Below are 14,629 nucleotides of genomic sequence, written 5' to 3'. Positions count from 1 at the left end.
TCTGCAATAAATTTCTTAAAAAGTGAACCTGCCCTGAGAAGGTCCCTTTAATCAACAATTCTTGTTTCAAGGTGTTGTTTTGCAAAGATTCTGAAATTTTCTCCATTTACACTCAGCTACACTGTCACTCTGACCTCTGTTTCTTTGTTTCTAACTATAGAGCCTTTTACTTTTCATTTCATGCCTCACAAATTGCTAACAACACAATATGCCACTCTTTGACATGATTTATTGTAAAAAGCATTCAATGTGATTTCACTAATTCAAGTTTTGACTAAATGAGATTCTTCTTTCTTTCATTTAAACCACACCTGATAATAGGCAAAACCTGAAGTGGTGTGGCTTCCCTTTGGGTACCCTGCTGCTCCTCTGGTGGGACTGTCTCTGGACCTCCCCACCTTCGCGCTTACGTTCTCTCAGCTCTGTCACTAACGCACTTACTGACAGCCGTGCACTGGCCTAAGAATTCTGTTTCCATTAATCCATTTGAATGTCCAACGAGCCCTAGGGGTCAAGTGACATTGTTGTACTTTTTTTGTAACTGTTTAAAAGTAACCCTAAGTCAAGAGACACACTTTCTCTTTACTCAAATACTTTTTAAGTATTGACCTATTGCTGCTCTTTTTTTAAAACAGGAATCTTTCCTATAACCCAATCCAGAAAATTCAAGCAAACCAATTTGATTACCTTGTCAAACTCAAGTCTCTGTAAGTATACACCTATGGGGATAGTGTTATGATGTAATTTTTATTTACAAACTAATAGCTAATAAATTCTATAAAATAAGATTGATAGGATCTCAAATCAGAAGCTTTAGTCCCAGGATATTGGTTAAACTCCAGAAAAACATATAAGATGAGTGCTTGCTGGGCTACAAACAGATAGCTATTAGTTTAACCTTTCGTATTTATAAGCCACAAATTAGATAATGATTAATCATTTCATATATTTCTGTAATCACCAGAAGCTTATATTGGATTGTTTGCTTGATCCTCTGAAGGCATCTATGCATATTTATTCTTTCATTAGCACTGGGTATCTAAGAATTTATTATAGCCATCGTTATCCCAAGATGGAATGTTCTAGATGATACAAGTCATTACTTGCAACACACACACACAAATTATGTTAGGGTCTAAGAACTGCCTTAAGAAGGTAAGCTTCAGTTCTTTTAAGTGTTCCCTCGGTAAAATGGCGTTTTAGTAGAAAAACATTTATTATTTAAAATTATTAGAAAAACTTCAAGAATGTAAAATTCCTCTGCTATTGCAATATTGTCTAAAAGATAATGCTTGTTCATTTATTTCAAAAATATATATTGAGTAGTTACTATGCACAAAACATTGTTCCACTCTCTATTAGAAGACAAAAAATTCAAATAAGCAGGATATATACATATAAATAGCAGAATCAAAAAGGCATTGGAGAGAAAAAAATGGGTTATTATGAGATCATATGAAATCATGTGTGTGAAACTTTTGAAAATTGTAAAGCACTGTAGAATTTAAAGAATATTTCATTCAATAAAAAAAATTTTTTAATAAAAAATTTTTTAAAGGAGTTGGGGAAGTGCCTAGGGAAGGTTAAGTATGAATGTTTGGTTCCGAATAAGTGTTAACTAACAGCATTTTATTAAACTGTCCATCACAAAAACTCATTTTATTATACCCTGCATAACATATTTGTTTGATAATTAATTTGATATTTTTAGCAGCCTAGAAGGAATTGAAATTTCAAATATCCAACAAAGGATGTTTAGACCTCTCACGAATCTTTCTCACATGTAAGCAGATGTTTTTTCTTGTTCTTCACCTTGATTTTAGTCTTTTACGTTTCCACATGTATTGTGCTAATACCTCCATACCCAATGCATCCAATCTATTAACATTTTCTACTGATTAATTTGCCTAAACAATAATTAACTCTTAAAGCGTTGGTATTGGGTGGGGTGATTTTTAGTTTTCCATGGTCTGGCAGAATGAAAGGAGTTTTGTCTGAATGTCAGACAGCAGGAGTGTGGAGGGAACCCACTCAGGCTTGTAAACTCTCCCGAGCCCTGATGCCACTCACTGAGAGTCATGTTTGTCCACTCAGCTAGTAATTTGTGCACATGGCACAAATGCGACCAGATGAAGAAGTTACATAAACAACATAAAATAATTATAAATAATTCATGTAAATGGAGGAAGGGAAGAGAGGAATCCTCCTCAGTGAAAATTGCCCACAATGTCAGGGCATGATGTGCAAGGGTGTATGGATAAAATGGTAAACCATGAAAAATCTTTTATTCAAACAGTGTGTCTCATCATGCCATCAATTACATGCTTCAGAAACATTTTCTTTAATTGAATGTAATATATAGCAGTATATATATGAAATATATTAGAATGGTCTCCATGCCAAGGTAATTAATTCCCAATAATTTAGAAAGTGTCATGGCAGTCACCACCACTCTATAATCTTGCTTGTATTTTAAATCTAACAGAGGATACTGGGGTTTTTTTCCCCATAATTCCTCAGAGAGCATGCTTATAAAAGTTTCCTTGGTTGCACACAACATAAAACACTCTGACTAAATTAAACAAAGCAGAGTTTATTGGCAGAAAATGGTGTAGGTCACAAAACCCAAGAAACAACTCAAGGAGCAGAACTGAATTAGGCAGAAACCATGGCAGATCCTGGGATCCAGGCAGCAAGAGTTAAACAACAGGACAATATACTGTAATTGTCAAGTTTTTATCTTGTATTACTACAACTCCTTACACTATAAAGATCACTTATATTTTTTGCCAGAGTACGTCACTTTAGGGGCAAAGAGATCTAATTTAAATCCTAATTTCTGCATTTATTAGAAAATTTCCTAGCAGATAATTTGCCTCCATTGAAGAGTCATCTTCTTCTATGGTGATACTGACATCAACCTCATGGAGCTGATTTGAGAAGTTATTCTTGATACTTAGAAGATGCTCAATAAACGGTGCTGGTGTTGGTGGTAGCACAGTAGTAATTACTGATTATCCCGGTGGTGTTTTATTAACAAGGGAGGTCTCTCTACTGATGAAAGAATTCACTCAACACATATTTATCGAACACCCTATTATGTACCAAACTCTAGTGTGAGGATAAGCATGTTAGCAAGTAGCTACAGATCACACAAATTCTATACTAGAAAAGCCATAGAAGCACAGAGGACAAATTCTCTTCCCCTGGGTTTGAAAAAGGAAAATCAATTGCAGCAACCATAGGAGTTATGTAACGGTGGATTTATTAACACGTGCACTAAACACTGAAAACCCAGTAACAAGTTTCCTTGGGTGGATTGTCCTGACCACATGCTAACATTTGATTTATATTCTAAGACATGTCTAACACTTGTATGTTTATTATGCCTTTTTGTGGCTCTCACCCACACATTCTTTTAAAAACCAAGTTAATGAGAATTAAACTTAAGGTTAAATCTTCAGTATCCCTAATGTTTTACATTCATTCCTCTGAGTCTCATATTAAGATGTTTTCTTTCTACTGAGAGAATGTAGAAAATAGATATTAATGTAGAGTGACACTGACTTCAGTTTAAAATCTTCTTTTCCCTTCTCTTTGCACATCAGCTATTTTAAGAAGTTCCAGTACTGTGGCTATGCACCGCATGTTCGCAGCTGTAAACCAAACACTGATGGAATCTCATCTTTAGAGGATCTCTTGGCGAGCATTATTCAGAGAGTATTCGTCTGGGTTGTGTCTGCAGTTACGTGCTTTGGAAACATCTTTGTCATCTGTATGCGACCTTATATCAGATCTGAGAACAAGCTGCATGCCATGTCAATCATTTCCCTCTGCTGTGAGTATTTCCTGGCTGAAGAGGAATTACAGTTTCAAAATATATGAAAGCGTTGCTATTAGACAATAAGTAACGAGAGCGGTAGAATTATGAGATTTTTAAAATTTCTCCCCTTTGCTTATATGTTGTTTTCACGTTCGCTACAATGAAAATAAAATTACTTTAGCAATAAGAAAGAAAATAAGTTTTTAAAATAAGAAAACTAAGTCACCTTACACAGATTAATGAAGGGCTCATTCATTAATTTTTTTCTCATAAAGAAGCTTTTGTTCATTTGCTTTCTTCTCTGAAGAAGAAAGCGAATTTAATATTATTAAATAATTTATTTAAAATTATAATATATTATAAATATCTTTATTATTTAATAAAATAGTAATATTTTATCAAAGCATGTAAAATCTTTTACTATAATCAAATTGGACCCTTTCATGGTTCCAGAGCTGTGTTTATTCCTTGTTTGAATGTCCAGTTCACGGATGCTGACTTCAAACGTTGTTTTTCCGGTCTCTGAGCTTCTACAGTCTTTTCCATTCATAATTTGAAATATTTAAATAAGAAAGTGTTTTAGGTAGTATTAAATTTTTTAAGTTTTTGAAACGTGATTGCAAGGTATTATGTTAAATGAGGAATACAAAACTAAATTAATTAAATAAAAGCAAGAAACCCGTCCTCAAGGTGTTTATAATCTTGGTCAGGTGGCCTATAATTTACCCATACTCCCTCAAGCAAGCATCAATCTATATGATGTTCTACTTCTTTACAAGTGCTGTGCCATATCTTACCCTCGCCCTCACTCAAAGTATAATGTCGAACTGTCTTTTCATTGCAAGCTACCCAAGAAACAGAACTCAGAAATGGTTTACTACTTTGTATTGTTAGCTACACAATTTTGAGTTTGCTCAATTTCCCTGATAAAGGCTAGAATATAACCTCGGTGTTTAAAGATTAGGGCCAGCCTTACGATGTATACCGTGATGTGACTTTAGGATCGTTGTATAGAATGCTTGCGCGGTCAAAAAAAAATCTCACCTACTCTCTGATATGTAATATTTGCTAAAAAAGCAAATACACCAAGAAGTGTATCACATTAACAGCTGATGTGGGGGATGGAGGAGTCTGAAAAGAGACAGAGAAAGATGTTCAGATGGGAAGAAAGAATCAGAGAGAACAGTTTTTCTTCGACCACCCCTGGGTGAGTCATTTAAGCCCCTCAGAATTATACTGACTACAGAGCACTTCATAATTATTCACATCTTCAAAATGACAGACCTCAAAATTCATAGTCATTACTCTGTCATAGCAACTTCTGGATTACTTTCTCTGGGATTTTGAATGACCTAAGTTTCTTAAGCTGGGAGAATTTCCATGGAAGAGATGAACCAAATTATAACATCTCGATCTTGTCCCTAATTGAATGCTCATGCATTTTACTCATTTACTCAGCACTGCTAGGTGATGGGACTAGAACAGAAAACAAAACAGACAAGATCCCTGCTCTTACAGACTGTGTGTTAGACGAAAACAGCGGAATGGTTACATAATTGGTTGCAGAGGATGCTGTAAGAGTGCTTAGCAGGGAGAGTTGATGAAGTGGTCCTTAACCATAAATGAACTCTTAGAATAAAACTTCCCTCCCCCGCCCCCAAGATAGAAGGAACTTGGCTATTTGGGGCTAATATTAAAAATATTTCTGGGGCTTCCCTGGTGGCGCAGTGGTTAAGAATCCGCCTGCCAATGTAGGGGACACGGGTTGGAGCCCTGGCCCGGGAAGATTCCACATGCCGCAGAGCAACCAGGCCTGTGCACCACAACTGCTGAGCCTGTGCTCGACAGCCCGCGAGCCACAACTACTGAAGCCCACCCGCCTAGAGCCCATGCTCCGCAACAAGAGAAGCCACCGCGATGAGAAGCCCGCGCACCGCAACGAAGAGTGGCCCCCGCTCGCCGCAACTAGAGAAAGCCCGCGCGCAGCAACAAAGACCCAATGCAGCCAAAAATAAATAGATAAATAAATTTTTTAAAAAAATTTCTGCTTAATGATAACTCCATCTTACCTATTTATTTCTCTAAATTTGTGAAATTCACTGATCCCTGTAGGTGCTGACTGCCTGATGGGAATCTATTTGTTTCTGATCGGAGCCTTTGACCTGAAGTTTCGAGGAGAATACAACAAGCACGCACAGCTGTGGATGGAGAGTATTCATTGCCAGCTTCTGGGGTCCCTGGCCATTCTGTCCACAGAAGTATCAGTGTTACTTTTAACATTTCTGACAGTGGAAAAATATATCTGTATTGTATATCCTTTCAGATGTTTAAGACCTGGAAAATGCAGAACCATTACAGTTTTGATTCTCATTTGGATTATCGGTTTTATCGTGGCTTTCATTCCACTGAGCAATAAGGAATTTTTCAAAAACTACTACGGCACCAATGGGGTATGCTTCCCTCTTCATTCAGAAGATACAGAAAGTATTGGAGCCCAGATTTATTCAGTGGCAATTTTTCTCGGTAAGAAACTCTGTATTAGAAGCCCTTTCATTCAAATGCTAGAATAAATCACAATCTGAATCTCATTATGTCTTTTAATATTTACAACTTTCTATTTCAGATCTTCTAACCAGAATGGACATTGAGGGTGGATTGTATCAGAATCCCCTAAAGGGATTATTTTTTCTAAATTACCACTTCATCATATTAATTCTTATATGATACACTTTAATAAAAGACAAGATGCTAAACACTTGCATTTCATGCAATCACCCTAATAATACTAAGCAAAACATATTTTAACTCTTTGCCTTTATAATATGAACAAATTCAAAGTAGCCACACAAGTCTTTGGCTTGGGAGCAGACAACCAAGTATGCCCTCTTGTGAAATATATTCTCAAAATATAACAAAGTAATTGAATTACCAAAAAAATTAACACAAGACAGATTAATTTAATAAGCCCAAGATAGTCATTGAATCACTATAACCTAATTTTAATATGCCATTTTAAAATAAAACATTTCATCATTCTTATAGCTTCAACAATATTTAAATTTTTTAATTAATGATTTTTGTGCCTTAGTAATTCTTACAAAGAACAAAAAACACATTGTGGTCTTTGTATCTTCTCCTTTACAATAACAGCTAAGGGTATGTTTGCTTGTTCTGAAAGAATGTTCTTATTCATTAATCATCATCTTTGTGTTCTTCATAGGTATTAACTTAGCAGCATTTATCATCATAGTTTTTTCATATGGAAGCATGTTTTACAGCATCCATCAAAGTGCCATAACAGCAACCAAAGTACGGAATCAAGTTAGGAAAGAGATGATCCTTGCCAAACGTTTTTTCTTTATTGTATTTACTGATGCATTATGCTGGATACCCATCTTTATACTGAAATTTCTCTCATTGCTTCAGGTAGAAATACCAGGTATGAATTTTTTCTTCCTGTAAAGAAATAAAAAATCTGTCCATTAATATTTGCCTTATATATCTAGGTGATTCTATGTTGGATGCATATACATTTATAATTTTTATATCCCTTTCTTGCATTGAGCCCTTGATCATTATGTAGTGTCAGTCTTTGTCTCTTATAACAGTCTTCCATTTAAAGTCTATTTTGTCTGATATGAGTATTGCTACTCTGGCTTTCTTTTGATTTCCATTTGCATGGAATACCTTTTTCCATATTTCTTCCTGATTCACTCTTATAAGTTTTTATGTTTCTAGGAATTTATCCATTTCTTGTAAGTTGTCCAATTTGTTGACATATAACTGTTAGTAGTATTCTCTGATGATTGTTTGTACTTCTGTGATATCAGTTGTAACTTCTACTTTTTCATTTCTAATTTTATTTATTTTGATCCCTTCTCTTTTTTTTCTTGATGAGTCTGGCTAAAGATTTAGCAATGTTTTATCTTTTCAAAAAATGAACTCTTAGTTTCACTGATTTTTTGACTACTTTTTAGTCTCTATCTCATTTCTTTCTGCTCTGATCTTTATTACTTCCTTCCTTCTACTAACTTTGGGCCTTGTTTGTTCTTCTTCTAGTTCCTTTCATTAGAAAGTTAGGTTGTCCATTTGAGATTTTTTTGTTTCTTGGGGTGTCCCTGAATCACTGTAAACGTCCCTCTTAGAACTGCTTTTGCTGTGTCTCATAGATTCTGGAGGGTCGTGTTTCTATTTTCATTCATCTTAAGGTAATTTTTTGTTTCCTCTTTGATTTCTTTGTTGACCCATTGGTTTTTTAGTAGCATGTTGTTTAGTCTACACATTTGTGTTTTTCCACTTTTCTTCCTGTAATTGGCTCCTAGTTTCATACTATTGTGGTTGGAAAAGATGCTTGATATGATTTTAGCCTTCTTAAATTTACTAAGACTTGTTGTGTGGCCTAGCATGTGATTTATCCTGGAAAATGTTGTATGCACATTTGAAAAGGATGTGTAATTTCCTGTTTTTAATGGAATGTTCTGTAGATATTTATTAAGTCCAACTGGTATAATGTGTCTCTTAAAGCCACTGTTTCCTTATTGATTTTCTGTCTGGATGATCTAGCCCTTGATGTGTGTGGGGTATTAAAGTCTCCTACCATCTTCTAATACTGTCAATTTCTCCCTTTATGTCTGATAATATTTGCTTTACATATTTAGGTGCTTCTATGTTAGGCGCACATATGTTTACAAATGTTATATCCTCTTCTTGGGTTTACCCCTTTATCATTTTATAAGTGCCCTTCTATGTCTTTTGTTACAGACTTCTCTTTAAAGTCTATTTTGTCTGATATGTGTATTGCTAACCCAGCTTTCTTTTCATTTTCATTTGCATGGAATATCTTTTTCCATCTCTTCACTTTCAGTATGTGTGTATCTTTGCTCTGAAGTGACTCTCTTGTAGCTAGCATATAGATGGGGCTTGTTTTTTAATCCATTCAGCCACCCTATGTCTTTTTATTGGAGCATTTAGTCCATTTACATTTAAAGTGGTTATTGTTAAGTATGTACTTATTGTCATTTTGTTACTTGTTTTCTGGTTGTTTTTGTAGTTCTTCTCTGTTCTTGTCTTCTTTTAGCATCTTCCCTTGATTTTCCTTAGTGTTATGTTTGGGTTCCTTTCCCTTTTGTGTGTGTGTATCTCTTGTTGTTTTAAGGTTTGTAGTTACCATGCCATATATATATATATATATATATATATATATATATATATATATATATATGTATACACACACACATGTAAACTGATAGTTAAGTTCAAATGCATTCTAAAAGCTCTACAATGTTATTCCCCCCTGAAGTTTTGTTTTGATATCATATTTTACATCTTTATATGTATCCCTTAACTGTTTATTGTAACTATAGTTGATTTTGATTTTACAAACTTTTGGTTTTAATCTTAGTACTAGCTCTTTTAAGTACTTGATCCACTGCCTTTACTCTATATTTGCCTTTATCAGTGAGATTTTTTTTCCTTCATATATTTTACTTTTTATTACGGCCTTTTTTTTTCACTTGAAAAAGTCCCCTTAACGGCTCTTGTAAGGCTGGTTTAGTGGTGATGAATTTTTTTAGTTTTTGCTTGTTGGGAAACTCTTTTTTTAAAAATACATCTTTATTGGAGTACAATTGCTTCCCAATGCTGTGCGAGTCTCTGTTGTACAACAAAGTGAATCAGCCATATGCATACGTATGTCCCCACATCCCCCCCATCTTGAGCCTCACTCCCACCCTCCCTATCCCACCCCTGTAAGTCACCACAAAGCACCGAGGTGATCTCACTGGGCTATGCTGCTGCTGCTTTTTCAATTCTGAATGATAGCATTGCCAGGTACAGTATCCTTGGTTATAGGTTTTTTCCTTTCTTTCAACACTTTAAATGTATCATGCCACTCCCTTCTGGCCTGCAAATTTCTGCTGAAAAGTCAGCTGGTAGCCTTATGGGGTTTCCCTTGTATGTGACTCTTTGCCTTTCTCTTGCTGCCTTTAAAATTCTTGCTTTAACTCTTGCCATTTTAATTATTATATGTCTTAGTGTGGATCTCTTTGAGTTCATTTTGTTTGGGACTTTATGTGCTTCCTGGATCAGGTGCTTCCTTCTTCAGGTTAAATTAAATAATTTTCAGCCATTATTTAATCAAATACATTTTTTGCCCCCTTCCTCTCTCTTTTCTCCTTCTGGGAACCCTATAATGCAAATGTTAGTACACCTGACACTGTCTCTGAGGTCCTTTAAACTATCCTTATTTTTTTTTAAATTATTTTTTTCTTTTTGCTATTCTGATTGAGTGATTTACACTATTCTGTCTTCCAGGTTGCTAAGGATTCTTCTGTTTCATTCTTCTGTGTCACTTTACTGTTGATACCCTTTAGTGTATTTTTCATTTCAGTTATTGTATTCTTCGGCTCTGATTGGTTCTCTTTTACATTTTCTGTTTCTTTGTTACAGTTGTGGGCTCCTCTTGTCCTTTCCCAAGGCGGGTGAACATTTTTATGACCATTGCTTTAAATTCTTTGTTAGGTAAATTACTTATCTCCACTTCTTTTGGTTTTTCTCCTGGGGTTTTATCTTGCTCTTTAATTTGGAAAATATTCCTCTGTCATCTCATTTTGTTTGGCTTTCTCTGTTTGTCTCTGTGAAATTAGGCAAAACAGTTGCCTATCCTGAGCTTGATTTGTGTCCTTATGTGGGAGCACCCCTATGCGGTCTGCACATGCCCAGTGGCTTTGGTGGGAGAGCTGAATCTGAAACAAACAGGGGCAAGGGTTTTCCTGGGGCATGTCAGGCCCATCACCTTGGTGGGGTTTTGGGGGCTGGAGATGAAGGGGCTAGAGTCAGAGCCCCATGTGAGCCAGGGCTTCTCCTGGGTCACTGGCAGCTGCTGCCTTGAGGGGTGGGGGGCTGGAGCCAGAGCATGGCGGGGGCTACAGCTTCTCCTGGCGCAAGCTGGAGCCTGCCATGTGTTCAATTTTTTCCATAAATGCCAAAAAACATAGTGACTATGGGAACAAAGGAACAATGATTCCAATAAATTATACTCACTGTGTTGAAATTCTGATAATCCCATGCTTAAGATGACCAGAAAGGAACACAGGTCAAAATGATTATCAAATAATTACTTCATTTTTTTTTTAGAACATAAGAAATTTTTCTTCCTGAAATACATAGCAATTTAGGGAACATTACCCCAGAGTGTGAGAGACGACAGAAGAAGGCACTCTTGATATTTAAAAATAAGGCGCATCACATTCATTAGGATGGCTGTTCTCAAAAACAGAAAATAACAAGTACCAGCAAGGATGTGGAGAAATTGGAACTCTTGTGCTGGTAGGAATGTAAAATGGCACAGCTGCTGTAGAAAACAGTATGGTGGTTCCTCAAAAACTTAAACGTAGGATTACCATGTGACCCAGCAATTCTACTCCTGAGTATATACCCAAAAGAATTGAAAGCAGGGAATCAAACAGACATTCATACACCCATGTTCATGACAGCATTATTCACAGTAGCCAAAATGTGGGAGTGAAACAACCCAAGGGTCCATCAATGGACGAATGCTTAAAGCAAATGAGTTATATACACACAATGGATTATTATTCAGCCTTTAAAGGGAGGAAATTCTGGTACATGCTACAACATGGATAGATTTTGAAAACATTATGCTACTGAAATAAGCCAGTCACAAAAGGACAGATTCTGTATGATTCCACTTATATGAGGTAATTAGTGTAGTCAGAGTCACAGAGACAAAAAGTTTGTGAATGGCGTTGTCAGGGATTAGGGGGAGGAGGGTTGGGGGTGGGTAGTGTTTAAAGGTACGGAGTTTCAGTGTGGGAAGATGAAAAAGTTTTGGAAATGGATGGTGGTGATGGTTGCACAACAATGTGAATGTAGTTAATGCCACTGAACTGTACACTTAAAAATGGTTAAAACGGAAAAGTTTATGTTATGTATGTTTTACCACAATAAAAAAATGTATAAAATCCTGTTAACTGTATGTATACTGCAATATATATTCACACTTTAAAAATTTATAAACATACAACTTTAATTTTGCTTTATCCCATGGTTGGTCGTGATAGTGCCTTGCATTTTATAAGTAAAAGAGGGAAGAGAGCATAAATTAAATTATAATAAAAATCTGAGTATTAGGTAGTTGCATATATACTGCAGTAATTTTAAGATAAGGTTAGGCAAAGATGTTTTTACCGAAATAAATATCTAGTCAAAAGCCTAAAAATGCATACCTGTTTTTCAAACCAAATAAATAGCAGAAAAGAAATCTATTAAAGCTAAGTCTATATATTCTGAGAAATATTACATGTACTATTTAATAATTAAAACACTTGAAAAGGTATGATTTAAATACTAAACAATATTGTTTTTCCTAAGGTGGAATCATATCCGAGTAATATATAATCACTTGGTAGAACACATTTCTACCCAATAGAATACTTTTGTTGATGTATTCGAGAAAAGCTACTTAGCAAAACACCTGGTTTTTGATAGTGTTAGCTCCTCCCTCAAACACTGGCACCCTGGAAAAACATCTGGAAACACATATAGACTTGGTATTTAATTATGTGACATCAAAGGGAAAAAAATTAAGACTCAAAAGTCAGTGTGGGGGGCCTGGGGGGGGGGCGGGGAAACAAGGACAAGGTATGTCCATACCTTGTAAAGATCCATAAACACTCAAGGAATTTCATTTTTCTCTTCCAGGTACCATAACGTCTTGGGTAGTGATTTTTATTCTGCCTATCAACAGTGCTTTGAACCCAATTCTCTATACTCTGACCACAAGACCATTCAAAGAAATGATCCATCAGTTTTGGTATAACTACAGACAGAGAAGATCTATTGACAGCAAAGGAAGTCAGAAGACATATGCTCCATCGTTCATCTGGGTAGAAATGTGGCCCCTGCAGGAGGTGCCTTCTGAGCTAATGAAGCCAGCTCTTTTCACAGACCCCTGTGAATTATCACTCATTTCTCAATCAACTAGACTGAATTCCTATTCATAACCGACTGAAACCTATTTCTACACAGAGAATACTGTGGGATGCTTCATGATGGATTTATTAGTATAAAATAAATGCCACAAAATAATTTATAATAACGGCTAAAATAAATTAGCTTACATGGACATGAGGTTATTTGGGAAAAAATCAAAATGACTGATGCCCGTGTAAAGGGAAATAAATTATATTGATAATGTGTATATACTGGTACATGTTTTGGATAGGAAACTAAGAGAAATCTACTTCAAGGTTCATTCATTCTTTTACCATGCATTTATTGAGTACCCACTGTGTGCATAGCACTGCAGTAAATTCCTGGGAGTAGACAGTATAGAATCTTTTCAATCTGCAATGTTAAATTGTATTTAACTACAAGAATATAAAAAGTCCATCTGCAGCTCCTAGTTTAAGGTAGAGCTTTGTCTGTCTTGCTTACCAGCAAAAGTAAGAATCACAGACACTCTTAAATAAAGGTTTACGGTTTTGGAATAATCAGTATACTAGCATCAGAGAACATGTCTGATTATTAGCAAAGTACAGACATTTTGTTTTAAGAACTCATCTTACCTCTCTTCAAGTCTCTGTATACTTGAGAGCCAATAAACATATTTATTACTATGAAAAAAGAGCTCTGATATTAACTCAAAACAGCACCTCTCTGTCACTTCCTTCCCAGTTGTCTTTTTGCTTTAAATGAGCACCATTATATGAGATCATAAAAAGAGAATAAAAGTATGGCAAAGGAATGAATCAGAAAAGCTAGAACAAGGATAGACATTCAGATCAGTGGAACAGAAGTGAGAGTCCAGAAATAAAACCCTCATATTTAACAGTCAGTTGATGTTCAACAAAGATGACAAGACAATCAAATGGGGAAAGAACAGTTTTTTCAACAAATAGTGCTGGGACAACTGGATATCCATATGCAAAATAATGAATTTGGACCCCTACCTTACACCATATACAAAAATTTACTCAGAACAAATCAACGACATAAATATGACATGAATCACTTAGAAGAAAATATATGGGAAATCTTCCAAACCCTGGATTTGGCAATGGAGTCTTAGATATAACAACAAAAGCATGAGCAACAAAAGGAAAAAAATGGATAAACTGGACTTCATCTAAATTAAAACCTTTTGTGCATCAACAAACATTATTAAAAGAAGTGAAAAGGGGCTTCCCTGGTGGCGCAGTGGTTGAGAATCTGCCTGCCTATGCAGGGGACACGGGTTCGAGCCCTGGTCTGGGAGGATCCCACATGCCACGGAGCAACTGGGCCCGTGAGCCACAACTACTGAGCCTGCGCGTCTGGAGCCTGTGCTCCGCAACAAGAGAGGCCGCGACAGTGAGAGGCCCGCGCACCGCGATGAAGAGTGGCCCCCGCTCGCCACAACTAGAGAAAGCCCTCGCACAGAAACGAAGACCCAACACAGCCAAAGATAAACATAAATTAATTAATTAAAAAAAAAAAAAAGATTTCTACACTTCACTGCACTAAGAAACTACCCTTTCAACAAAAGAAAGCAACGTCATGTACAATTATAAAAAAAAAAAAAAAAAAAAGAAGTGAAAAGACAACCTTCAGAATGAAAGAAGTTTCATTCATATATCTGAGAAGGGTTTAATGTCCAGAATATATAAAGAACTCTTATAACTCAACAAAAAAGATAAGCAAACCAATTTATTAAATGGGCAAAGGACTTGAAGACTTTTCTCCAAAGAAGATTCATAAGTGACCAATAAGCATGTTCAATATCACTAATCATTAGGAAAATGCAAA

At 35.8% G+C, this 14,629-nt stretch overlaps 1 protein-coding gene across 4 annotated transcripts in view; it reads left to right on the top strand.

Annotated features, from left to right (window-relative positions):
• RXFP1 (relaxin family peptide receptor 1) overlaps positions 1-12,846 on the top strand; it is a 71,467-nt gene extending 58,621 nt beyond the window's left edge. For 3 of the 4 annotated variants that reach the window (XM_061191772.1, XM_061191770.1, XM_061191769.1), the window contains 6 exons: positions 636-707; positions 1,712-1,783; positions 3,609-3,838; positions 5,936-6,346; positions 7,044-7,262; positions 12,545-12,846. In XM_061191772.1, coding sequence (XP_061047755.1) covers positions 636-707; positions 1,712-1,783; positions 3,609-3,838; positions 5,936-6,346; positions 7,044-7,262; positions 12,545-12,846 — 1,306 coding nt within the window. The remainder of the gene's footprint in view (positions 1-635; positions 708-1,711; positions 1,784-3,608; positions 3,839-5,935; positions 6,347-7,043; positions 7,263-12,544) is intronic. The other variant, XM_061191773.1, reaches the window with a different exon arrangement.
• Positions 12,847-14,629: the final 1,783 nt, after the last annotated feature.

This window comes from Eubalaena glacialis, chromosome 5, assembly GCF_028564815.1.
Source record: "Eubalaena glacialis isolate mEubGla1 chromosome 5, mEubGla1.1.hap2.+ XY, whole genome shotgun sequence".
NCBI lineage: Eukaryota > Metazoa > Chordata > Mammalia > Artiodactyla > Balaenidae > Eubalaena > Eubalaena glacialis.
Note: the sequence above shows the minus strand (reverse complement) of the source record. Positions and strands in the feature narration are given on the sequence as shown.